The sequence below is a fragment of the Amblyomma maculatum genome, chromosome 3, assembly GCF_055883805.1.
Source record: "Amblyomma maculatum isolate TAMU_Amacu chromosome 3, ASM5588380v1, whole genome shotgun sequence".
NCBI classification, from domain to species: domain Eukaryota; kingdom Metazoa; phylum Arthropoda; class Arachnida; order Ixodida; family Ixodidae; genus Amblyomma; species Amblyomma maculatum.
The window spans coordinates 144817674-144844610 of record NC_139346.1 but is presented as its reverse complement, the minus strand read 5'-3'; the positions used below and the strand labels follow the sequence as shown (position 1 = coordinate 144844610).

The 26937-nt window shown below is 49.7% G+C and overlaps 1 protein-coding gene across 2 annotated transcripts in view; it reads right to left on the bottom strand.

The window, feature by feature from the left end:
* Positions 1-3484: 3484 nt before the first annotated feature.
* LOC146196238 (uncharacterized) overlaps positions 3485-26937 on the bottom strand; it is a 75282-nt gene continuing 51829 nt past the window's right edge. The window contains exon 4 of one of the 2 annotated variants that reach the window (XR_014706098.1): positions 3485-7874. Coding sequence is in view for 1 of the 2 variants with exons in the window: in XM_084598130.1 (XP_084454256.1) it covers positions 13487-14608 (1122 nt within the window). In the remaining variant the exon portion in view is untranslated. Of the gene's footprint in view, positions 7875-8951; positions 26738-26937 lie in introns of those variants that run through there. The other variant, XM_084598130.1, reaches the window with a different exon arrangement.

Below are 26937 nucleotides of genomic sequence, written 5' to 3'. Positions count from 1 at the left end.
TGGTTACATACCTATTGAAAAAAGAGGACTGTGTAAACCACGTTAAAAAGCACATGGGAACAGCACTGAGGAACGCAGTAGCAAAGTATAAGGGCCCTGGCTCCGACAGCCTCGGTGGGCGGGGAAAACTGACTGGAGAGCTGCCACATTTTATCATATTACTGCCAACGACACCAAGGCCAACCACACATTTTGCCCACCAGGGCCTAGCTCGTGGTGCAAGCAGAATGCGGCAAAAGCCAGAGGCGAGCCGACACCTAAACATCCTCGCAATCTGCCTCCCCATGTTGGTGAAGCCCTGCTGCCCATATTTGAGCGCCTTTCAGAGGAGAAACTCTTGGAGCGATGCTTGCGTGGGAAGACACAAAATAACAATGAAAGCCTGCATTCAATGAGATGGGCGCTTGCTCCCAAGCAGTCCCATGCCTCATTGTTTACGGTGGAGGCTGCTGTGGCCGAAGCCGTAATGAAGTTCAACAGTGGGAACGCAAAAACCTCAGCGGCCATCCTCACTGAGCTGAACCTCAACGCAAGTGCCCAAAGTGAAAAGCGCATGCTTGAGAAAGACCTGCGCAGAAGCCGAGCATCAGCATGCAAGCGTGCATCTAGAGAGAATATGCTGCAGGCCTTGAAAAGGCACCATGTTGGTGGAAAAAAGCAGGCTGATTACATGCCTGGGGCTTATTAACCCTTTGGAGATCTCAACATGCAATTATTTTTTGCTTGCATTCATTAAACTTAGTTTTCTTCGTTTTTTGCCTTTTTCTCAAAACTGTGTTTTGTGTCTGGTTGCAACTTTGCCCAAGAGACATCTTGGCACCTAGAGCAGCTAGAGCTACAATTCTTTTTGCAATGTGAAGCTGAAAGTATAAGGGACGCAATGGTGGGAGCAGATTTTTCATTTTTGACTCTAGAAGTTTTTTTTTCTGTATTTTTTTTTGTCCAGTCGCCATGCTGGGAGCATAAATTTCAATGGGCTGCTAAATCTCTAATATTAGCTCAATTTGAAAACTGTTTTCACCGTTGCACTCCGTACACATTGTAGTTTCTACCCAGATATTAAAATTGAATTTCTAATGAGTTATTTTTTTTCTATTGTATTTTGGGAACTAATTGAGCTACAAGAAAAACAATTACGTATTTGAAATCAGCAGAAAAAACTTAATACCTGTGCCTAATTTCATTACATTCGGACTGTAAATAAAGAAAACAGCTCTAGTACCCATGTCCCCCCTTAACAGTCCATTTCAAATTATTCCTTAAGATTGTGGTGAGCGATTTGCAAAAACGTCAGAAGATTCTTGGAGAGCATGCCTGAGTGACTTGAAAGTTGGGAATTGGTTCAGCTTATTGGCTCCTGTATGTTCCTCCTAAAGCTGTTGCTTTAGAAAATACATGAACGTCGAAGAACATTTTCTTTATGTTTTCCGTGACTTTTGGATTACATATGTTCTGGTGGTCACACGTCTGAACAGAGCAACATCAGGGCAACACAGGCACATCTTATTTCATAGCTTGGCAGTTGCCTCAATTTTTTCCACTTAGAAGTTGTCAATGTATTCTTTAAGGGCGAAAAATCTTCAATTTTCCAATGCTGCCTTTTGAAAAAGAGGTGCACTGACTAGTCTTCAGTGGTTAAAGTTAGCTACATCAAACACAATGTCGATGACAAGTTTCATATTCTGTCTCGCTGTAGAGTGGTAAATGGTAGAAGATTCAGGGTGACCTCAGGCAAGCAAGCTTTGTCCATACAGGACCACTTGTTGCAACCATCAATGGCAGACAGTGGTTAAAATATAACCTTCTGCTTCCACTGCAAGCTAGTCTGCTCACTAACTTGTTCAAGTGCTGAAATGGCATCCATTGCTGTAGTGACAATTGTGCAGTAGTGCTTGTCATATTTAGTTTTCCACCTATGGCCGTAATGAAAATGCAACACTGGGCACTTTCTTAATGCCAGTGGTAAGCAAGCGCAATGTCCAAGCTCATATCAGTAATTCTCTTTGCAACAGCGTTGCTTGAAACATCTATTTTTCCAATTCCTTTTTCGTGCTAGAACAGATAGTACCTGCCTCTTTAAGCATGCTGTTCTCCCAGCCCATCTGTGAAAGGCTCTCAGAATATTCGTTATATGTGAACTAATAAGGCTTGTTTCCACAGTTTACTCGTTTTTCTGGCTTTTGAAAAAAAAAAAGTGTTTCCAGAGTGGTGTCTTCAGTTGTGCAACTCTTTGTCGCCAACCCTTAAAATACAGCTGCTGCACTGACAACAGAAAACAATCCTTTTCGTCTAATTTTTACTTCAGTCAGGTTGTCGACAGCAATATTACAACTACAAAATATGCAGAGTTGGAGACAAGAGAGGGAGGCTTCTCTGTTGCCTTGCTCCTTATGTGCTCTTGAAGACAGAGGGATGTCTACCCAAAGCTGATGCAGATGGAAAGGCCCTTGCCTCTTATTGATGTACACAATAATGAGTGCACACCAGATGACCAAGATCTTTTGCTTGATTTCAGCCAGACAGGTCCGGTAACGAAGATTACCTTTGTATTTGGTGCATGGTTTTGGAAGGAAGGCTGAATTGTTTAGGGCCGAGTCCTACGTATCAGATTTTTGCATGCCATGTTGCCGTTATGTCTCAAATTAAAGCTCAGGCACTGAATACTAAAAGTGCCTGTCCTGTGCAGGCTAAGTACAAACCTGACTTTCTATTTTTAGCACCAAATTGAAAAATAAAATAAAAAAATGAAGTGAAAAATTGGTGCTGTCATTCATACAGCTGGCACTAATGCCCTAGCCATGTTGACCTGGGAGAATTTGTGATTTATGTTGAGTGTTGCTGCCTGAGCTAATTGACACTACAGTAGATTTTATTTGAGGAAACAATAGTCTTAATGGCTATTGTAGATAGCGAATGCATGTGCTAGTCAACGTGGGTACCGAGGGCCGACTCAGCGATGGAGGCACCTTCAAGAAATGCGATTTTGGCCAAGACGTCACACACGGCAGTCTCGACATCCCTCAAATTGGGACACTGCCCAGCACAACTGTGGCCGCCCCATTTGCTTTTGTTGGGGATGAAGCCTTTCAGTTGCAGAAGGACTTCTTGCGCACTTACCCCTTAAGGCACCTGGAGGACGAAAAGAGTGTGTTTAATCACAGGCTGAGCAGATCAAGGTAAAATATGGTGGTCTTATGAAATTTGAGTAGCTGGTAAAAAATGAGACCCTGTAAATAACATCTCAGAAGTACTAATCACGTCAGGGGCCATATTATGCAGTTATCACAGAACACACAAATCTGTTGCAAACTGATAATTAGCCCTGCTCCTATTGGTGGATTCTGACCAGCAGATGAGCAGAGCAGGAGTGGGAGCTCATTGACAGGCTTACGGCAGGAGACATACGTCCGCCTGAGGGAAGGGGAGCACCAATTGCAGCTGCCCAGATACGTTGGCTACCATTCACCAACACTGTGAGGTCTCATGTACGGCAATCCCTTGCAGCGACCCCACTCACCGACCTGGGAAATCTCTGGCCTCAATGTGTGACACGACGTTCAGCATGCGCTCGTATGAGCAACGCTCAGGAGTGCCTGGCAGTGACATTGTTTGTGTGCCCAGCTGTGGCTTGGGACGTGTTGTCTTTTCGTGCAGTGTCATCGTGTTGGGCCCCACGGCAACTCATCATTGGTGACTTCAATGCTTATCATTGTGTGTGGGGAAGTGCGGGCAACTTGCACACCACGGCAAAACAACTAGGACCTACCGCCCTCATCACTGACCAGCCCAACTTCTGATGACGTGGTTCGTCCAGCTCCTCTATCGGCATTGTGTTCTCGTCTAGCCACATCGAGGCGACCTGGCGTTGTGCACCACCTGTCTGGGGCTTGAACGGCTTCATCACCATAGAGCCCACTGCTAAAGAAGCGCGCTCCATGCGTACGTACACAATAGTAGATTGGGGCCGCTTTCATCACGAAGTAGATGCCGCCGCTGCATCCGGTGGCGATTACTTCTCCAGTCCCGTCTGGAGAGCTCTCGCAGAGGTGAGAGCAGGTCATCCAACACCTAACAAGAAGTTGCTCGATCTGGGCGACAAGAACGACAAGGCAGAGAACAGAACACAACGGACGGACAGGCCGGAAGACTGGACAGTTGACAATCAACTGGACGCGGCAGCAAGGCAGCACGCCAACAAGCTCTATCGCCGGCAGTGGGCTTCTCTGTGCAAAACAATAGAGAAGGATCGCAGCTCGCGGCGGCTCTTCACGGAAGCAGTATGAAGTTCAAGTAGGACACTTCAATGAGTATTTACTGTATAATTCATTTTGTGTAGTTCTTTGTCCTAGAGCACCACTTCGGCATATTAATGGCAAGCTTTTTGATAACTTCATAGTAGTCCACTTACTGATAAGTGCAGTAACAATTTTTCTTGTGTACAGAATCGTACGCAGAAGCAAGAAAAAAACAGAACAGGTGTCAGTATACATCAGACCTGGTGAGGCAGAGCCCTCCCAAAAAAGTAAAAGGAAGCTAACAGCCAGATGAGACCGCATGCAGCAGCTCAAAAGCCAATTTCGATTCTTTTTCTCCCGACGTATACCACCAGACTTTCCTGACAGTAAGGCTTTGTGTAGAACTTGGTTTTGTTAAACACATATTAGACCCATGTATTTCTATGTAAGGTATATTAAAAACATTGCTCATAGTATAGAAAATTTTGCTTTGGGTATCCGCTGATATGGAGCTTGTGCTACTAATGATGGGTCTGCTCCAGGAAAGTCGGCTGAAACCCAGTTTGGCGAATTTAGCTATTTTGGGCAGTCAGTGCACATATTAAGTTCACACTATAAGATGATGTGACAAGCTGCCTCACATATAGGGCGGAACTTACGGGATCTCCCGCTCCTCCGAGCATGCTTCGACATGACGCTTCGGGGCAAGGACCGGGCAAGCGCGCATCCTTGACGCGACCACTGCGCAAACAGTCGACAGTATAAAAAGGCAGACCTCAGCACACCAGTGGCAATGCGCTCTGGGAAGATTTAGTCTTCCGGGCAGCTCTAGTGGCCGCTCTGGGAAAGCGTTTTTCCCCCTGTCCTCGATCAACTCACCATTTCTCCTCTTGTGCCACCACCACTACTGATCAACTCAGCGACTTTGACGCCTCATCTAACAAGAAAGCAGGCAAAGAAAGCAATACGAACAAGAAGACGGCGATTTGGATATGTGGGACGAACCGCTAGAGGTACAACCTGTCGCCTTGTCAATGCAAGATCTGCCACACTCTGTCGGGGACGTCGTGTATGGCGAACTGGACAGCTATTCTGAAATTATGGGGCGCTTGATTTTGGACAGCGGCAGTCGCTGCCTACTCGCGGCCGTCACTTAATCAGGTGTTCTTCAAGAGTTCCTGGACCCGCCCCCGCACACGGCCGCACTGATGAGCAATCCGGGTATGGCGTTTGGAACTAGCTTCCTGCACCCCGCCTGCGAGCCCGGCATTTGTGCTCTGGACTGCATGGCTCTCCGAGCTAGAGAAGCATTCAACAGAATGCACGCCGCCGTTCAAGTGAGCCGCGCATCGTAACAGCCGTAGAATACTGGGCCCACAACCCCATGTTCGTCAAGACTGTGTGAGCCAGGCTCTCAACTACGAGGCGCTTGCCACGGCGAAACGGGCGATTCGGTGGTGCCTGCGATCACACACCAAGAGCGTTCTGGAGCAAGCCGCCTCGCGAAACATGCCGGACTCGGCGAGCGTTCACCTCGGCAGCGACGTGCTATCTGCGGTGGCTAGCTTTCTCAATCCCAGTGATTTGAGCAAGCTCACCTTTGCCCTGGAAGAAATGAACATAGCCTCTTCCCGCCAGCGAAAGCGGCAATCGTCCAGCTGTGCATCCAAGCCGCCAAACAAGACGAGCAAAATGTGCTAGAATAAAGATTGATCATTTCCTCCGTTGCTCTCTGTTCTCTTATTGCGCTCTCGCGACTTCTCTAGCGCTTGCAAAATAATGCCTGGCGCTTTGCTAAATGCTGCTCTTCTTTCTCGCGCTTGCATGGCTTTCTAATATCGACGCGCACCGGTGGCACTTTGAAAACGCGCCACACGAGGGCGCACCATAGCTGCTCTGCTGCTGGCAACGCGCTGGGCCCCCTCTCCCCTGCCTGGGCTGCCGCAAGGAGGCAGAATAGTGCGAAACGTCGGTGTAAGCGGGAGCTCTGCCTTGGAGTGTCGTGGCAAGAACGGCGGGCGGTGGGAATGCAGTGTAAGGGGCCGGCTCAGTGTGAGCTTTTGGGCCCAAAGACAGACATTCCGCGCACAGACGTCCGGTCTTCCATGGTGCTGGGAGCGGGCGTTAGAAAACGCTTTGTCATGGAGCCAGGGACCGACGACTTCTGTACGCGACATACCTGCGTGGTACCGGAGCTCTATGTCGACGGGGAAAAGGCGACCAACGCTGCCGTCAAGACGGCCCTCGATGTAACGTGTAACCATCATTGTCTGCAGCGCTTTGACATCCCTGCGCCCGACACTTCTATCCGCATGTCTCTACTGGAGAACGTGCTAGCCACCAGTCGACACTTGGACAAGCTTTGTGTCGAAATCCGCCACGACCAGGTAATGCCAAGATAATAAAGGGCAAGTTTCCAACAATACCCCCTTGTGCATATGAATCAATTCCCAGGCGCCATGACAGCCTTGATCGTTCCGCTACTAATGCTGTCGGACGCCGTGCTGGCGGTCGTCGGCAAGACTGAAGATACAGATGCCGAAAGACACAGGTTAGTTGGTTTCAATAAAGGGAATGAAACGAATTTGTTCAATACTGGTTCATTGTGGTACGAAAGTGCCTGGCTTTGGTCGGTGCTTCGTATTGCACGTGAGGCACACATTTTATAGTCATTGAAGCGAGTCGCCAAGCTCGCCTAACATTGGAAGTGAGTTAATATTGAACAAACACGATGGTATCCAACGTAAGGCTCATATTGAACGAGCTCGGTAGATATCCAACGTAAGTCTTCATATTGAATGAACTCAGTAGATATCCAACATAAGTCTTCACATTGGACGAGGTATGTAGATATCCAACACAAGTCTTCATATTGAACGAGCTCGGTAGATATCCAATGTAAGTCTTCATATTGAACGAGCTCGGTAGATATCCAACGTAAGTCTTCATATTGAACGAGTACGGTGAATATCCAACTTGAGGTAGATATTTACCAAGGTATCCTAACATTAGAAGTGAGTTGAATATTGAACGGGTACGGTGAATACGCAACTTGAGGTAGATATTTACCGAGGTATCCTAACATTAGAAGTGAGTTGAATATTGAACGAGCTCGGTAGATATTTAATGTAGACTCATATTGCCGAGCTCGGTAGATATTTAATGTAAGCTCATTTGCTGAGCTCATTTGCTGCAGGCTAAGTACAAACCTGACTTTCTATTTTTAGCACCAAATTGAAAAATAAAATAAAAAAATGAAGTGAAAAATTGGTGCTGTCATTCATACAGCTGGCACTAATGCCCTAGCCATGTTGACCTGGGAGAATTTGTGATTTATGTTGAGTGTTGCTGCCTGAGCTAATTGACACTACAGTAGATTTTATTTGAGGAAACAATAGTCTTAATGGCTATTGTAGATAGCGAATGCATGTGCTAGTCAACGTGGGTACCGAGGGCCGACTCAGCGATGGAGGCACCTTCAAGAAATGCGATTTTGGCCAAGACGTCACACACGGCAGTCTCGACATCCCTCAAATTGGGACACTGCCCAGCACAACTGTGGCCGCCCCATTTGCTTTTGTTGGGGATGAAGCCTTTCAGTTGCAGAAGGACTTCTTGCGCACTTACCCCTTAAGGCACCTGGAGGACGAAAAGAGTGTGTTTAATCACAGGCTGAGCAGATCAAGGTAAAATATGGTGGTCTTATGAAATTTGAGTAGCTGGTAAAAAATGAGACCCTGTAAATAACATCTCAGAAGTACTAATCACGTCAGGGGCCATATTATGCAGTTATCACAGAACACACAAATCTGTTGCAAACTGATAATTAGCCCTGCTCCTATTGGTGGATTCTGACCAGCAGATGAGCAGAGCAGGAGTGGGAGCTCATTGACAGGCTTACGGCAGGAGACATACGTCCGCCTGAGGGAAGGGGAGCACCAATTGCAGCTGCCCAGATACGTTGGCTACCATTCACCAACAAACTGTGAGGTCTCATGTACGGCAATCCCTTGCAGCGACCCCACTCACCGACCTGGGAAATCTCTGGCCTCAATGTGTGACACGACGTTCAGCATGCGCTCGTATGAGCAACGCTCAGGAGTGCCTGGCAGTGACATTGTTTGTGTGCCCAGCTGTGGCTTGGGACGTGTTGTCTTTTCGTGCAGTGTCATCGTGTTGGGCCCCACGGCAACTCATCATTGGTGACTTCAATGCTTATCATTGTGTGTGGGGAAGTGCGGGCAACTTGCACACCACGGCAAAACAACTAGGACCTACCGCCCTCATCACTGACCAGCCCAACTTCTGATGACGTGGTTCGTCCAGCTCCTCTATCGGCATTGTGTTCTCGTCTAGCCACATCGAGGCGACCTGGCGTTGTGCACCACCTGTCTGGGGCTTGAACGGCTTCATCACCATAGAGCCCACTGCTAAAGAAGCGCGCTCCATGCGTACGTACACAATAGTAGATTGGGGCCGCTTTCATCACGAAGTAGATGCCGCCGCTGCATCCGGTGGCGATTACTTCTCCAGTCCCGTCTGGAGAGCTCTCGCAGAGGTGAGAGCAGGTCATCCAACACCTAACAAGAAGTTGCTCGATCTGGGCGACAAGAACGACAAGGCAGAGAACAGAACACAACGGACGGACAGGCCGGAAGACTGGACAGTTGACAATCAACTGGACGCGGCAGCAAGGCAACACGCCAACAAGCTCTATCGCCGGCAGTGGGCTTCTCTGTGCAAAACAATAGAGAAGGATCGCAGCTCGCGGCGGCTCTTCACGGAAGCAGTATGAAGTTCAAGTAGGACACTTCAATGAGTATTTACTGTATAATTCATTTTGTGTAGTTCTTTGTCCTAGAGCACCACTTCGGCATATTAATGGCAAGCTTTTTGATAACTTCATAGTAGTCCACTTACTGATAAGTGCAGTAACAATTTTTCTTGTGTACAGAATCGTACGCAGAAGCAAGAAAAAAACAGAACAGGTGTCAGTATACATCAGACCTGGTGAGGCAGAGCCCTCCCAAAAAAGTAAAAGGAAGCTAACAGCCAGATGAGACCGCATGCAGCAGCTCAAAAGCCAATTTCGATTCTTTTTCTCCCGACGTATACCACCAGACTTTCCTGACAGTAAGGCTTTGTGTAGAACTTGGTTTTGTTAAACACATATTAGACCCATGTATTTCTATGTAAGGTATATTAAAAACATTGCTCATAGTATAGAAAATTTTGCTTTGGGTATCCGCTGATATGGAGCTTGTGCTACTAATGATGGGTCTGCTCCAGGAAAGTCGGCTGAAACCCAGTTTGGCGAATTTAGCTATTTTGGGCAGTCAGTGCACATATTAAGTTCACACTATAAGATGATGTGACAAGCTGCCTCACATATAGGGCGGAACTTACGGGATCTCCCGCTCCTCCGAGCATGCTTCGACATGACGCTTCGGGGCAAGGACCGGGCAAGCGCGCATCCTTGACGCGACCACTGCGCAAACAGTCGACAGTATAAAAAGGCAGACCTCAGCACACCAGTGGCAATGCGCTCTGGGAAGATTTAGTCTTCCGGGCAGCTCTAGTGGCCGCTCTGGGAAAGCGTTTTTCCCCCTGTCCTCGATCAACTCACCATTTCTCCTCTTGTGCCACCACCACTACTGATCAACTCAGCGACTTTGACGCCTCATCTAACAAGAAAGCAGGCAAAGAAAGCAATACGAACAAGAAGACGGCGATTTGGATATGTGGGACGAACCGCTAGAGGTACAACCTGTCGCCTTGTCAATGCAAGATCTGCCACACTCTGTCGGGGACGTCGTGTATGGCGAACTGGACAGCTATTCTGAAATTATGGGGCGCTTGATTTTGGACAGCGGCAGTCGCTGCCTACTCGCGGCCGTCACTTAATCAGGTGTTCTTCAAGAGTTCCTGGACCCGCCCCCGCACACGGCCGCACTGATGAGCAATCCGGGTATGGCGTTTGGAACTAGCTTCCTGCACCCCGCCTGCGAGCCCGGCATTTGTGCTCTGGACTGCATGGCTCTCCGAGCTAGAGAAGCATTCAACAGAATGCACGCCGCCGTTCAAGTGAGCCGCGCATCGTAACAGCCGTAGAATACTGGGCCCACAACCCCATGTTCGTCAAGACTGTGTGAGCCAGGCTCTCAACTACGAGGCGCTTGCCACGGCGAAACGGGCGATTCGGTGGTGCCTGCGATCACACACCAAGAGCGTTCTGGAGCAAGCCGCCTCGCGAAACATGCCGGACTCGGCGAGCGTTCACCTCGGCAGCGACGTGCTATCTGCGGTGGCTAGCTTTCTCAATCCCAGTGATTTGAGCAAGCTCACCTTTGCCCTGGAAGAAATGAACATAGCCTCTTCCCGCCAGCGAAAGCGGCAATCGTCCAGCTGTGCATCCAAGCCGCCAAACAAGACGAGCAAAATGTGCTAGAATAAAGATTGATCATTTCCTCCGTTGCTCTCTGTTCTCTTATTGCGCTCTCGCGACTTCTCTAGCGCTTGCAAAATAATGCCTGGCGCTTTGCTAAATGCTGCTCTTCTTTCTCGCGCTTGCATGGCTTTCTAATATCGACGCGCACCGGTGGCACTTTGAAAACGCGCCACACGAGGGCGCACCATAGCTGCTCTGCTGCTGGCAACGCGCTGGGCCCCCTCTCCCCTGCCTGGGCTGCCGCAAGGAGGCAGAATAGTGCGAAACGTCGGTGTAAGCGGGAGCTCTGCCTTGGAGTGTCGTGGCAAGAACGGCGGGCGGTGGGAATGCAGTGTAAGGGGCCGGCTCAGTGTGAGCTTTTGGGCCCAAAGACAGACATTCCGCGCACAGACGTCCGGTCTTCCATGGTGCTGGGAGCGGGCGTTAGAAAACGCTTTGTCATGGAGCCAGGGACCGACGACTTCTGTACGCGACATACCTGCGTGGTACCGGAGCTCTATGTCGACGGGGAAAAGGCGACCAACGCTGCCGTCAAGACGGCCCTCGATGTAACGTGTAACCATCATTGTCTGCAGCGCTTTGACATCCCTGCGCCCGACACTTCTATCCGCATGTCTCTACTGGAGAACGTGCTAGCCACCAGTCGACACTTGGACAAGCTTTGTGTCGAAATCCGCCACGACCAGGTAATGCCAAGATAATAAAGGGCAAGTTTCCAACAATACCCCCTTGTGCATATGAATCAATTCCCAGGCGCCATGACAGCCTTGATCGTTCCGCTACTAATGCTGTCGGACGCCGTGCTGGCGGTCGTCGGCAAGACTGAAGATACAGATGCCGAAAGACACAGGTTAGTTGGTTTCAATAAAGGGAATGAAACGAATTTGTTCAATACTGGTTCATTGTGGTACGAAAGTGCCTGGCTTTGGTCGGTGCTTCGTATTGCACGTGAGGCACACATTTTATAGTCATTGAAGCGAGTCGCCAAGCTCGCCTAACATTGGAAGTGAGTTAATATTGAACAAACACGATGGTATCCAACGTAAGGCTCATATTGAACGAGCTCGGTAGATATCCAACGTAAGTCTTCATATTGAATGAACTCAGTAGATATCCAACATAAGTCTTCACATTGGACGAGGTATGTAGATATCCAACACAAGTCTTCATATTGAACGAGCTCGGTAGATATCCAATGTAAGTCTTCATATTGAACGAGCTCGGTAGATATCCAACGTAAGTCTTCATATTGAACGAGTACGGTGAATATCCAACTTGAGGTAGATATTTACCAAGGTATCCTAACATTAGAAGTGAGTTGAATATTGAACGGGTACGGTGAATACGCAACTTGAGGTAGATATTTACCGAGGTATCCTAACATTAGAAGTGAGTTGAATATTGAACGAGCTCGGTAGATATTTAATGTAGACTCATATTGCCGAGCTCGGTAGATATTTAATGTAAGCTCATTTGCTGAGCTCGGTAGATATTTAATGTAAGGCTCATATTGAACGAGCTCGGCGGATGTCTAACATAATGCTCATATTTGCCGAGCTCGGTAGATATTTAATGTAAGGCTCATATTGAACGAGCTCGGTAGATGTCTAACGTAGAGCTCATATTTGCCGAGCTCGGCAGATGTCTAACGTAAGCGGACTTCCACGAACGAGTCGACCACCACAACGCGCAATGTTCAGCATTATAGACCTGTTTATTAAAAAAAAAAAATTCTCACTTCGGGATGCTGCGCAGGTTCAAGTTGCTCAGATCAATCACGTCTCCGGAGATCTTCCGCACGTTCAGAGTAAAGCAGACCTCTTCCAAGTCCAGTATGGGAGGGGTGTTTTGACCGGCGTTATTGTTGTTAGATGCCCTGAGCGATTCCTTGGCGATGCGAAACAGGAATGATTGCATGCTCTCATCCAAAGATTTTGCCACGAGAGAACTCCAGTTGTTCAAGGCGACCACCGGATCTCCGCTGAGGTCAATGGCGACGAACTGGCAGTATTTCTTTCGATGCTCGACCATGGAAGTCAAGGCGCTTCGGTAGAACTCGTAGTGGCGTTTGCGCCTGTTCATTTTCGCCATGTCCCCGCATCGCTCGTGAAACGCGTCGTTTTCGCCATTACCACCGTCATAATGTTTCTGGTCGGCGACGATGCGATGAATGCCGCTAGCCAGAGCCGAGTCGATACTCTCGTTGCCAGTGCAAAGCACGCCGAGCGTGACGTGCATGCGATAGTCGTTGCGCTCGCAAAATCCGAGGTTCGAAAGTTTCCAATCGCGTCCGATAAGGGCTCGCGACTCTTCGTCGTAGCGCATGACGTCGGGATTGGATTCGGCCTCTTTGACCATGGCCTTGCGTAGTGCGGCGGCAACTTCGTTCCTGAAAGTCCGCATGGATTCAGGATCGACAGGTTTGACTTGAAGTGCCAAGTGGGACGGACATTCTCTGCCCAGTACGATCACTTCACCGCTGCACAACACGAAGTCTCCACACGAAGTAGAAGCGGCGACGTCTTTGGCCACCTGCAGCATGCGAGGCAGCAAGTCGTGCTGGAGGGTTGCTCGATCATAAGAGTCTCGTTCGATGAAGAGCGTAGTCTGGGTGAGCGTAACGTGCAGGTGGTCGTCGGGAACGATGAGAGCCAGGCAATTCTGTTCGACGAACACGTCGCGGACTCGCGTCAAGAAGTCAAATCCGGGTCCAGTTATCGCAGCCACAATTCCGAACCCCGGCCTAGTAGCCGTAATGGGCTGTCCTCTAAAGTAGTTGGAGAGCATCATCGCGAGGCAAATGCTATGCTAAGCCGCTCGCATGCCGTATTATATATATGCGCGCCGCACGTGATATATCAGACAGAGACGGAATCAGCATGAATATTTTATTGTTGTCCTCGTTTGTGACCTTGGCGCTTTTCCAATTGACGTCGCTGTCGCTTGTTCTGCGGTTGTTGTTGCTGCTGCTGCTGTTGCTGCTGATCACTCGATACCCCTCTCTTCCTGTTTTCGTCGTGCATACGCGGTTGCCAAGTGGCATTGGCCACGGCCATTTCGGCGGCCGCAGCGAGTTGATTGGGAGTTGGCATGGGCGATTGTGGCGGTGTGCGCACACGTCGTCGCCACTGGTATACGCGCGCTTGCCGAGTCGCTGTTCTGGCTCGCGCTGCTCGAGCATGGCTTTCTTGACCATTTCCATGCCCCTGGCTTCCCACTCGACTTGCTCGCGCTCTTTGCGCCGTTTCTCGTCTTCGCGCGCCCGCTCGAGGAGAGACGCTGCGTGCTCGGTGACCATGGCGCCGATTTCCTGAGTGCGACCAATGTGTTGCTTTCCGTAAAAGTACTTGCAGAAGAAGCGATCGTAAGGAGTCGCATCTAGTCTCTTGGTGGCGTCGAACGCTGTGGCCGCCGCCTGAGTCTTGGCAGTCTCTTCGATGGCGTTGTCGATGTGGAACGTCTCGAGTGCACGCTGACGATGAACGCGAGGTTGGATCACGTTGGCGACCGTGTCTTCGTCCGGCCTGTACAAGGCCGCTCTGCCGTCGGACTCGAACGTCTTGCAGAGCACTTTGTACACGGCGTGATGGGGAGTGAACGGTTCGTTGTGGGCGTACTCGTCTCCGATGTGAGAGATGAGTCTGGCAACGTAATCGTGTAGACCCTGCGGCAGCAAGGACAGGTCCACGGAGGCTGCGACGTTGGCATACGAGATGCGCAGCAACTGCACGTATGAGGGGACGTCGCTAGCAGTGATACACTTTGCTCTGGTCAGGCGAATCGTGACTTTGACTTTATATGAAGCGTCGTTCTCGGCCTCGCGACGAGCCTTGTGTGGCGGGGGCATGCCTTTGTCGTTCTGTAGCTCGCACGCCCATTCTTTTTGCATGGGTGGCACGCGTCCCTCGGGGAACATGGAGTACATGCAGTCGGATTGCCATTGCTTGAGCAGTCAGGAGGGAGGCAGCGTGTAGTTGACGATTGCGTACACGATGATGTTATCGACCATCGACTTGAACAGGTGACTCATGAAGGGGTTGCGAATGCATTCGCCTTTGATGAAAATCGCGCGACGCACGTATTGTAAGTCGCCGATGGAAATAACACCCTTATCGGCGTACACGCTGGCATCGCGCATGGCCTCGAACACTTCGTCCTTCCTGTTGGCAACGGTGCTGCCGATATCGGCAGCGTTAGGAGCTGCGGCGGTCACATGTGCGGTCGTCGCGGATACGACGACATCGTCGAAGTCGGTGCCGCCTTCGTTAAGCAACACGTCGACGGCTTCGGGCGTGATCAATTGCTCTTCCATTTTGACGCAATTCCAAAGCTTAGCCGAGACACAATAAAAAGAGGGAGTACGAGTGCGTTATCCGGTTTTTCTCCTCGAAGCTCGATATGGAAGAGTGGGAAGCTCTCGAGTTGACCTTCGAAGCGCTAACGAGTTTTACTAGCGTTAGCGATCCCTTGCCCGATCGTGTCACGACATACTTGCTACCCAAGTTTGGAGTGCGCATCACGCACGCCGAGTTTCGTCCGAGTCAAGTGCATCTCGGTCGCCAACGCGTGTGCGACGTTCAGTGCACGCGAGCATCTCGAATTGCTTCGTCCGTTTACACCGGTACGTTGGAGTGTCGTTTGGAACGCAGTCCTGTACGGCACCGAGTGCGTGGTTCCCCCGGGCGCTCGTCTGTGCAGTGTGGAAACGGCAGCGGAGTTTCGAGAATATCTGTACGTCACTTTGGGATACGGCCACGTTCTGACCCAGTACGACGGCTGTTCGGAGTTCGTCGTGGATCCTTCGAGGGAGACACTGCTTCGATCGTGGCCGGATTTCAACTTCGGTCGATGGGACTCTTCTAGCGACCTGACCAATAGATACGCCACGCTGCGAGCACTCGTTCCGTTCCAAGACGACGGCTATCCCGATCCAGTGGTGAAGGTGCGAACGTACAGCGACGCCCCTAGAGTAGATAACGTGCCGACGAACGTGGAGGCGCCTAAAATTGCCGAGGTGTTTCAGGCCGTATACGCCAAGCAAGCGGCCGCGGCCAAGAACAATGGTGCCAATCTGATGTGGGGATAGGCGCCGTAGCTTTCTTCGGCACGTGCGGCGGTGGTCGCTGGGTGTGGGACCGAGCAGTTTTAGAGGCGCGATTGTGGCTGTCTACGAATCCTGCAGTGTTGGTTGCGACAACAGAGTCGTCGACGACTGCTGTCGACGCCGTTCGAAGACGCACACTTCCCGGAGGCGATGTTCGCTCTCGCGCGAGCCCTGTTCTGCGGCAACGTGAAGGCGACGTACGCGGCGAAGAGAATCGTCGCGGATGCGATAGAGTACAAGGATGAGAAGAAGTACAGATCTACGGTCAAGATCACCAGCGTTAAGGTGCAAACCGGTGCTGACAAGACCGAGGCAGAGAAGAAGCCGTATGTGGCCAAGATCGGCCTTCCCGAATATTTCGGAGAGGCGCTGGCAAACTGCTTCTGGATGGATGAAGATACCGATACCACTGACAAGGCATCGAAACCGCCAGTTGAAGAGCTAACTTTCACGGTGCAACACTGAACGAGCGGTTTCAGTACAGTTTCACATTATTCGTTCGATTATGACGACGTCCAGAACAAACTGCAGTGAAGACACGCCTTCGACTCGAAGATGGTGTGTGATTTCAATCCGAATAGCAGCAAAGTGCTGGTGAAGGCAGTGTTCAACCCTCAGCGTGACTGGTTGGTGAGAAACGACGCTGTGACATTAGCAGAACAAGCAGCAGCCCTCACCCGCGTTACTACCCTCGCAGCTGAATTCGCTACAATTCAACACATCCCCCGAGGCGCGGCGGTTTGGATGTTCATTTACTCGAGAGTGGGAACAGTTGCTTTTGGCGACAATGAAGTACAGAAGGCTGCTAAGGTGGTGAAGTTCTTCCCGACTCCGTCGCCATCGACAGAGACGTGCCAGTTGCTGAACTCAATGCTGAACTCTACTCCGAACGCGAAACTCGTGCTCAGTCACCCGTACAACGCGTTCGATCTGTGCGGCATGTTGATGTAGGCTACATTCACCACCCTGCTCGCCGCGATGCTGAAGCGTACCGAAACCAGGGACTTTGATCGAGAAGACATTTGGAACACTTGGCTGTACTTGCGCGCGTTGGACAGATACGAAGAGTCGTACGATTTCGACGTTCCGTACTCTCAGTTGGTTCAGCTTTCGCTATCCAAGATCGCGAACCACGACACGTTCTCTAAACAGCTGAATACTGCAGTCACATCGAATCTGAATCGTTTGATGAAGGATGCACAGGGCCTTTCGGAGGACAACAAGAAGGCAGTAGTGAGCACGCTTTTCAATACCTTACACTCGCTAATATACGACGTGTACTATCGAGTGGTAATACCGTTGAACATTACGTCCATGATGATTCCGTTTGCTAATAGTGCCGACGAGGACTACGATGAAGAGGACATGCACGTGGAACACGACATGAGTCAACCGATACAGTTGAAGTCGTTGCACGACGACACGCCCGACAGCGGCATTGACGACGTGGACGCGATACGTGCAAAAGTGAGCAAGGGGTTGAAAGACATGATGGAAAACATTGCCAAAGAAGTCAAGGCACAGAAGGATCAGTTTGATAAGTTGAAAGAAGCGTACAATTCTGCCAAGTCTAGCTACGACGGAGCCAAGGCTGATTTTGAACAGAAGAAGCAAGAGTATGAGAGTGCCAAAGAAAAGATCAAGCAAGAAGCTACCACCGCATCCAGCTCGGCCATTTCTTCCTAGCGCGCGACGGTGGCTGGGGGTTGATGAATAAAATAATGGCGTTTGAATTGCTGAATGCGCGAGCGTTTGAGTCTTTCATCAAAATTCCGTGGGAATTGGACGAATTGTTGCGCCGAGCGGCGTACAACGATTTGACCAATGAGAAAGTTAGCGAGATGTCTAATTTCAGCGACGTCAGTCTGACTAAAGCTGCTGCAGATATGCTCACCGAAGAAGAAGCGAAGACACATAGAATTGTGTGTGTACAGACATCGATTGCAACCGGTAACGGCCAGGCGGTGCAAAGTAAGCAAAATCAAGGTAATGCTAGCGTAATTCCGTGGTTGCCTCAAATATCGATTGTAACGCTCTGAAACACCAAAGGGAAAGCTACCACTAACTACGCACTACGCGATTCGTACGTTTCGGTGTTCATACTGCCGGTGGATAAAGTCGATGAATTTAACAATGCAATGTCGACATATTCGTCACAGTGGTGGTCTGAAAATTCGACTCACAACGACATGCACGCTATGATAACAATTCCTTCCAACGAAGGTACTAACCTTGGTATCACGCGTAGGAAGAGGTCATTATTGAGTTTCGCACAGATTGCGACTAGAGTGCTACCATTTGATACTTTGAGGAAGGAATTGGGATCCATATTACCTACCACCCCAGGGGTAGATATACAAATGGACGACCGTTTGAGCGAAGTGTTCTACAACTATCGTCTGTTGAGATGCGCCGCGCGTTACTTAGACGCGATGCGTCGCAAACATTGGTACACTCGGTTGTTGCGCACCGCGTCCGACAGAAATTTAGGAACGAGTGTCGTACATTCCGTCCTCCAGAAAGTAGCATCGGGCGAAATACATCACTCGTGGCTGAAGTCGGCTCTATTGTTCGTCGCGTTCGCGAACACGTACCAGGACCGGTCACTAACCATATCTCACGTACCCAAGAACATTCTGATCTTACAATATGCCTTAGAGAATATAATACGCGCCACTTGTCTCAACAAAAACACGCTGCAATTCCTTTTTGGTGGCAGTCGCGTATCGGCACATTCGTCAAAGTATGTCGCGTTGTCGGGCAACGCGTTAAAGCACGTGCTACAGATTCCCGACGGCCGCACCTCGTTGTCGAACGCTCCGAGTTCCGAGACGATAGAAACGTTGACCATACCTGCATCGGCTAGCACGGACGCCAACGCCGACTCCACCTACTCCGGACGATATTGATACGTCAATATCAGGAGACGCATATACGAAATTGTCGTCATACACCGACTACGAGTCCAAGAAGTCGGCTTACACGGCTGCACGCACCAAGTACGAAAATGCCACGAACGCGCTGAAAGACGCGGCAAAGAAATTGAACGATGCGAAAACGACCAGTGATCCATACAACTCTAAGGCTGACAAACAACGACATTTCGAAAGTCGTGGCTTGCATCAACGCGGATAACGAATGCAAAGATATCGTGAGCGTTTACTCGTTTTCGTATGTGATATTCTCCCTTAGGAAACACATAGACAGCTTGACGACCAGAAACGTCAAGAAAGACGATCTATGGAAACCGACGAAAGACAACGTGAACGGCATTGCGTCGCGCGTGGCGCAAACGCTGTCTTTCGCGACCAGTGTCGAAGTCAAAGACGCCACAAATTCAATGTATATGCGAAAGGAAGACACCTTGACGAACGAAGCGTTCGAAAATGTTAGCATGACACAAGTTCAGCAATTCTTTGACGCTAGATCCCGGCGTAGATGCCATAAAGGAGGAGTTTCAATTATGGAATAGAGTGTTTATACACGAGATAGGCAGAGAGAATACCCTGTCCACGTTCGCACCCACTACTGTAATCTTAAATCGCACTTCGTGGTGGGAGAAACATTGCGTGCCTGGGCTACGCGCGTTTCGGCGTCGAGAAGCGCGCGTGACTGCAGTGGACGTACCGTCCAGTTTCGTGGTTAGCACGCTCGAGTTGAGGGGCTCGAATGATTGGTTTGTGGGGTTTAACGTCCCAAAGCAACTCAGGCTATGAGAGACGCCGTAGTGGAGGACTCCAGAAATTTCGACCACCTGGGGTTCTTCAACGTGCACTGACATCGCACAGCACACGGGCACCTTGCTTTTCACCTCCATCGAAAAGCTGCCGCCGAGGCCGGGATTCGATCCCGTGTCCTTGGGAACAGTAGTCAAGCGCCGTAACCACTGCGCCACCCCGGCGGGGCGGGGCTCGAATGACACGACCGACTTGCTGTATTTCAATCCGGACGAAATGTTGGAGTATTGCGTTCAGAAGGAATGGTCCACATACTCGCGCAACGTGTTACACTTTATTCAGTGCGAAGACAGTCACATGTATCCCCGATGCAGTCCCGAAACGGAGCTGGCATTGATACTCCCTTGCGTGACGAGCAGAAACGATGCCGCGTTCGAAGCGCTGAGCTCGCTGGTGCGGAATGACGTCGAGTACGATTCGATACCCTCTTACTATTGGGTGCGCTGTTTCCGCTGTTTCGCGCGATCGCGAGAGAAGGGCGCGACTCCGTCCGCATAGTAGACGTTGACAAATCGTTCACGGTGTGCGTCGGAAATCGGTGGTCGTTTAGGTGCGATTACTTCTCTTCCGATACTCGCGCCAAAGTGGTGGTCTCGCAGACAGAACCTCGATTCGCGACAATAGAATCTCGTTACGCACACGACGTGATGACTGCCAACGACGCGCATACCGTCCTGAAGCGAGCACAAGTTACGGCGGACGAACTTATGATGGGTACGAGAGATCCCGAATTAGACGCCGCTACTCTAAAATTCCTCCGCAACAATGTGCTGTATATCCCGGGCTACATCGACTACGAACAACTGTTATTAGACGCGACTCCTTTAGACTTCAATTGCGCGACTTGGTTGAAGTTTCGCGGGTCCGACCGCTTCGCAACGAGAAGACAGTCGATAGCGGCAGGTATATTACAATTCAGAATTGATCTAGCGACCTGCATGCAATACGAGAGCGATCCGAGGAACGCTCCATTCGTCGCGTGGATAGACGTGCCGTATCCCGAAATGTCCACCGATAGGCGTTACCTGTTGGGACTGCCACCGGTCGGATTCGCGAGAAACGCGTACGCGCACGAAGCGAACGTGCACCTCTTGAACGAGTTCGAATTCGACGCCGTTCTAGAAGCACTCGTGCACGCGGTGGCAAAAGCACGTTCAATCAAACAGGAAGAGGAACGAGAAGAAGCAGAAAGAAGCACGAAATGAACGAGATGTTATTAGCGGCGATAGACATTTAATTGGATCTTTTCCTTTCAGTATGCACGTTATGGCGTTCGGTAGTATCTTCCAGATGCCGGATACGTCGATGAGTGTATTTACATCGTCCACATTAGACCATCGTCGAGCGAACCGCTGCTGGCAGACTTCGGCGCTGTTGTCGTCGTTGCGCTTGACGACGGTCATCCCTTCGTTGTTTCCTTCGTCTCCCAGCTTGCGTTTGAAGTACCTGATGGAAGTGTCCGCGTCGTCGAAACTATACGTTACGCTGCCGCGACCGTCGTTTTCGTACTGACCTCCCGGAGCTGGCGAATGTGGTTCGGCGGTGACAGAAAACTGCCGAACCAACGCATTGTCACGGCCGCTCTCATCGCGCAATTTCAATTTCTTCTTACCTCCCTACGCTGTTTAGATTTTTCGAACGCCATAATTTTGTGTGTACGTGTATGCGATCAAAGATGGGCATCCTAACTCACTTGCTGGCACGTCCAACAAGAAATCAAGTCCATCTTTGCCTGAGATCAATAAGTTTTGGGTGAAAAGGAATGTATCCTTTGTAAAATTTAATAGTTATTTCCTCTCTACATTTTTCACATTAGTGTTTGGCTTTTGTCAAAGAAAATTATGCAAAGACAGCATAAAATTACTTCTATGAAACGTTTGTGGTGCTGGCACGACCAACTCTCCCAAAATGGGCTTTACTAGATGTAGTTTATTTAGCCACTTCAACTTTCCAGGAAGGCTGCGATTTTTCTTTTAGTTTGCGATGTGACTCAGCAACCAGAATTTTGTTATATCCCCAAGCAATGGCTGTTATATTGTGTACTATGTCTCCAAGTAAAGGAGCGATTGTATATCTGGGGTTAGCTGTGAGAATGTTGAGGCAGTCTGTAAATGAAGCTGTTTTTGATGTTCTTTGATTATTTCTTCTACGGTAACAAAAATGGCATGGGATTCAGCAGTGAGAATAGATGCAGTGTGAGTCTTATTTCCTCAGAAGCTACTTGCACAACTGCACTTCAAGTGTACACAGCTGTTCTTGAGCCACTGGTATAAAAGTCTGTGAAGCTTCTGTATTCTACCTGCAGTTTAAGGAATTCCTGAATATGCCCCTGTGGGGCTTAACTTTTCGAAAACTGTGAAGGTAAGGTCACAGATTGCAGAAATATTGTACCATGGTGGGAGCGGGGTATGTCTTGGGGCTATGACAGGCAGGGTGTCAAGGATTCAAACTTTGGCACACCTGTTGAAACCTCAAGAGCAGTGGCCTGACGGCTTGAGTATTGTTAATGAACAGTAGTTTGAAGGGGCACATCATTATGAGTGGATAACATGAGTGCTTTGGCATAGATCGGATCGAAGCAAGTAAGTGCAGTTCGCCTTTTAAGTGCAGTTCATTCGTTTCTGCACAAAGCTGATTATAGGGGACATTTTGTATAGCCACAAACCTGAGTATGCACAGGATCTAGCTTCTGTAGATATTGCTGCGAAACCTTCAAAATTGCATTTGTTGTTCTTTAGCAGCTGCCGGCATGCGGCCTTATCACTGTAATTCTGGCACGTGTATGAACTCTGTATTATTTGTTTGTTAATGCTCGATGTCGTGAGACCCACCTTAATCAGTTTCTTTGTCGCGCAAGATGCACCGAGATCTGTCTCGAAGATTCTGGCCACTCGCGTATGTTCCTACAATGTTCCCGGTTGTGCTAGTAACAGCTTGCGACGCTATCTAGATGATTCGGAGCAGCTTTTAAATTCAGCGTTGATGTGTGCGACAGGCATTCTTAGTTCGCCGATCGACGAGCACGTTTGTTGCTATCGCCGCCGCCGAGTTATTTCTTTTGCGGGTGCAAGTCAGCCCAAAAAAAAATTTCTTCCCTGCACTCCAAGACTTCATTTGTATCATCGACCTTGTCGCCACCCCGTGACATATGGTGGAGAGGCTGAATTCCGACATCGTGACGGACTCCGCACCCGTCCAGCAGGAAGCATAGCTGGATTTCGTCCAACCCTGTGAGCCCCCCTGCTGCCAAGGACGACTGGACGAGGATGCAGAAGATTGGCTGGATCTGTTCGAACGCGTGGCAATGTTCAATGCCTGGAACGACGAAGCGAAGGTAAGTCTATTTTGCTCTTGAAGAATCTGCCCGTATATGGTTCGAAAATTATGAGGCAGCTTTGAAGGAACGGGAGATTTTCAAGAAACAGTTTTTGGCAGCCTTTGCAAGTGTCGTTCAGAAGAAAAGAGCCATGGCCATCCTTCAATGAAGACTTCAACTCCCAAATGAGCCTGCCCTCATTTAAATGAAGTGCCGGTTTCGAAACGCTGACCCTAACATGACCGAAAATAAGAGAGTGAAATTTTTGATGCGAGGTGTTAAAGTCGCCTCTTGCAGGACTTGTCTAGAACCCGCCGAAAACAGGACGAGCTTGAAAGTGAAGCATTGACCATTGAGAAGACGGACACCTAGAAGCGCCACTACGAGCAATCACTTCAACCGGACTACTCAAGCTATTACCCCAGCGCATCTGCAAGCGTAGAGAGCCTTCGGGACCTCATCCGGGAGATTGTGCGAGAGGAGCTCCGCCAATTGCTGCCATCATCGCAACAACCCCAGGTGGCGACGCTCGCGGACGTCGTTCGTGAAGAAGTCTAGCAGGCGTTGGGCATTCCTCAAGCGACGGCTGCGACTGTTCCAGCACAAGAGGCAACAGCGATGAACTATGCTGCTGCATTACGTCGCCCTGCGCCCCGACGTGTCTTTCCAAGCCCTCGCCGCTACCGCCGTTCCTAAAAGTCTGGCCCTGGCCTCCGCCGGCCAAACTTATTAACGACCTCCAAGCCCCAGGAAGTGCGACGCTGGAGGACTGAACAACCGGCCATTATGCTTCCACTGCGATGAGGCCGGCCACATTCTACGCCACTGCCCGTACCGACAAAACGACCTCCGCGGATTTGCAGTCGACGCCCTACGACCCCATCCTGGCGAGCGACCACAAGAAATCGACCACTCAATGCAGCGGCACATGCTCCCATGCCCATTTTTTTTCTTTTTTTTCGTGCACGCAGAGACCACACCTCCTGCCAAACGCGGAGAAGGAAGGAGAATTTGGCATGCGGAGGCTAGAGAGCGCAGGATAGTGAAAAACTTTTGTGAGAGAATGGGAGGAAACACGACAGAATCAGGTGATTGTGGTGGCTGTAACTGCGATAATTACTATTTTCAAAAACATTTTGCGGCCTTGTGTTCTGGGGGCGAAATCTCATAGTCACTAGGGAAGAAAATATTTTCAAGTGAAGGCTGGACAGTGGGCCTTTAAAGAATCTGTGGCGTTTAAACTTTGTAGTGATTAAGTTACTTTGTTTTGGAACATCGAGGCGATGTTTTTTTTTAAGGGGGGGGGGGTAATGCCGCGAAACCTTCAAAACTGTATTTGTTGTTTTTTTTAACAGCCATCGATATGCGGCCTTATCACTGTGATTCTGGTATGCGTATCAATTCCGTATTCTTTGTTTGTTAATGCTCAATGTCGCGAGAAGCACCTTTATTAGTTTCTTTGTCGCGCAAGATGTGCAGAGTTCAGTCTCGAAGAATCCGACCAGTCACATATGTCTACAATGTTTCCGGTTGTGCTAGTTAGTAACAGTTTGCAACGTTATATAGATGGTTCGGAGCAGCCTTAAAATTGAGCATTGATGTGTGCGACCGGCATTCTTAGTTCGCCGATCGACGAGCACATTTGTTGCTATCGCCGCCGCCAAGTTACTTAGCTCTTTTGCGGGTGCAAGTCAGCCCAATAAAGAGTTTCTTCCCTGCACTCCAAGACTTCATTTGTATCATCGACCATGTTGCCACCCCGTGACATCTGGTGGAGGTGCTGAAACCAGACACCGTGACGGACCTCTAAGATGGCACCCGTCGAGCAGGAAGCATAGTTGATTTTCGTCCAACCCTGTGAGCCCCCCTGCTTCCAAGGATGACCGGACGAGGATGCAGAAGACTGGCTGGATCTGTTCGAACACGTGGCAACGTTCAATGCCTGGTACGACGAAGCAAAGGTAAGGCAAGTCAAATTATTTTGCTCTTGAAGAATCTACCCGTATTTGGTTCGAAAATTATGAGGCAGCTTTGAAGGATCGGGAGAATTTCAAGAAACAGTTTTTGATAGCCTTTGCAAGTGTCGTTCGGAAGAAAAGAGCCATGGCCATCCTTCAATGAAGACCAACTCCCAAATGAGCCTGCCCTCATTTAGATGAAGTGCCAGTTTCGCCACGCCGGCCCTAACATTACCAAAGGTGAGAGAGTGAAATTTTTAATGTGAGGTGTTAAAGAGCGACCTCTTGCAGGACTTGTCCGGAACCCGCCGAAACCTGGACGAGTTTGAAAGTGAAGCATTGACCATAGACGGACACCCAGATGCACCACTATGAGCGATCACTTCAACGGGACTACTCAAGCGATTACCCCAACGCATCTGCAAGCGGAGAGAGCCTTTGGGACCTCATCCGGGAGATCGTGCGAGAGGAGCTCCACCGATTGCTGCCATCATTGCAACAATCCCAGGTAGCGACGCTCGCGGACGTCGTCCGTGACAAAGTCTAGCAGGCGCTGGGCGTTCCTCAAGCGACGGCTGCGACTGTTCCAGCACAAGAGGCAACAGCGATGAACTATGCTGCTGCATTACGTCGTCCTGCACCCCGACGTGACTTTCCAAGCCCTCGCCGCTACTGCCCTGTTCCTGAAAGTCGGCCCTTGGCCCCCGCCGGCCAAACTTAACGCCCCCCAAGCCCCAGGAAGTGCGACGCCTGGTGGACTGTGAACAACTGGCCATTATGCTTCCACTGCGGAGAGGCCGGCCACATTCTATGCCACTGCCCGTCTCGACGAATCGGCCTCCGCTGATTTGCAGTCGACACCCTACGACCCCATCCTGGCGAGCGTCCACAAGAAATTGACTACTCAATGCAGCGGCACATGCTCCCATGCCAATTTTTTTCTTTTTCGTGCACGCAGAGACCACACCTCCTGCCAAACACGGAGAAGGAAGGAGAATTTGGCATGCGGAGGCTAGACGACAGCGCAGGAGAGTGAAAAACCTTTGTGAGGGAATAGGAGAAAACACGATAGTATCAGGTAATTGCGGTGGCTGTAACTGCGGTAATTACTATTTTCAAAAACATTTTGCGGCCTTGTGTTCTGGGGGCGAAATCTCATAGTCACTGGGGAAGGTGGTGGTGGTGAAAACTGGGGAAGAAAATATTTTTGAGTGGAGGGTGGACAGGGGGCCTTTAAAGAATCTGTGGTGTTTAAACTTTGTAGTGATTTGGAACATCGAGGCGATGTTTTTTTTAAGGGTGGGGAGTAATGCCGCGAAACCTTCAAAACTGCATTTGTTGTTTTTTTAACAGCCACTGGCATGCGGCCTTATCACTGTGATTCTGGTACGCGTATCAATTCTGTATTCTTTGTTTGTTAATGCTCAATGTTGCAAGAAGCACCTTTATTAATTTCTTTGTCGCACAAGATGTGCCGAGTTCAGTGTCGAAGATTCCGACCAGTCACATATGTCTACAATGTTCCCGGTTGTGCTAGTTAGTAACAGTTTGCAATGTTACCTAGATGGTTCGGAGCAGCCTTAAGATTGAGCACTGAAGTGTGTGACAGGCATTCTTAGTTCGCCGATCGACGAGCACATTTGTTGCTATCGCCGCCAAGAGTTACTTAGTTTTTTTGCGGGTGCAAGTCCGCCCAATAAAGAGTTTCTTCCCTGCACTCCCAAGACTACATTTGTATCATCGACCTTGTCGCCACTCCGTGACATTTGGTGGAGGTGCTGAATCCAGACACCGTGACGGACCCCGAAGGTGGCACCCGTCGAGCAGGAAGCATAGTTGATTTTCATCCAACCCTGTCAGCCCCCTGCTTCCAAGGACGACTGGACGAGGACGTAGAGGACTGGCTGGATCTGTTTGAACGCGTGGCAACGTTCAATGCCTGGAATGACGAAGCAAAGGTAAGGCAAGTCTATTTTGTTCTTGAAGAATCTACCCGTATTTGGTTCGAAAATTATGAGGCAGCTTTGAAGGATCGGGAGATTTTCAAGAAACAGTTTTTGGCAGCCTTTGCAAGTGTCGTTCGGAAGAAAAGAGCCATAGCCATCCTTCAATCAAGACCAACTCCCAAATGAGCCTGCC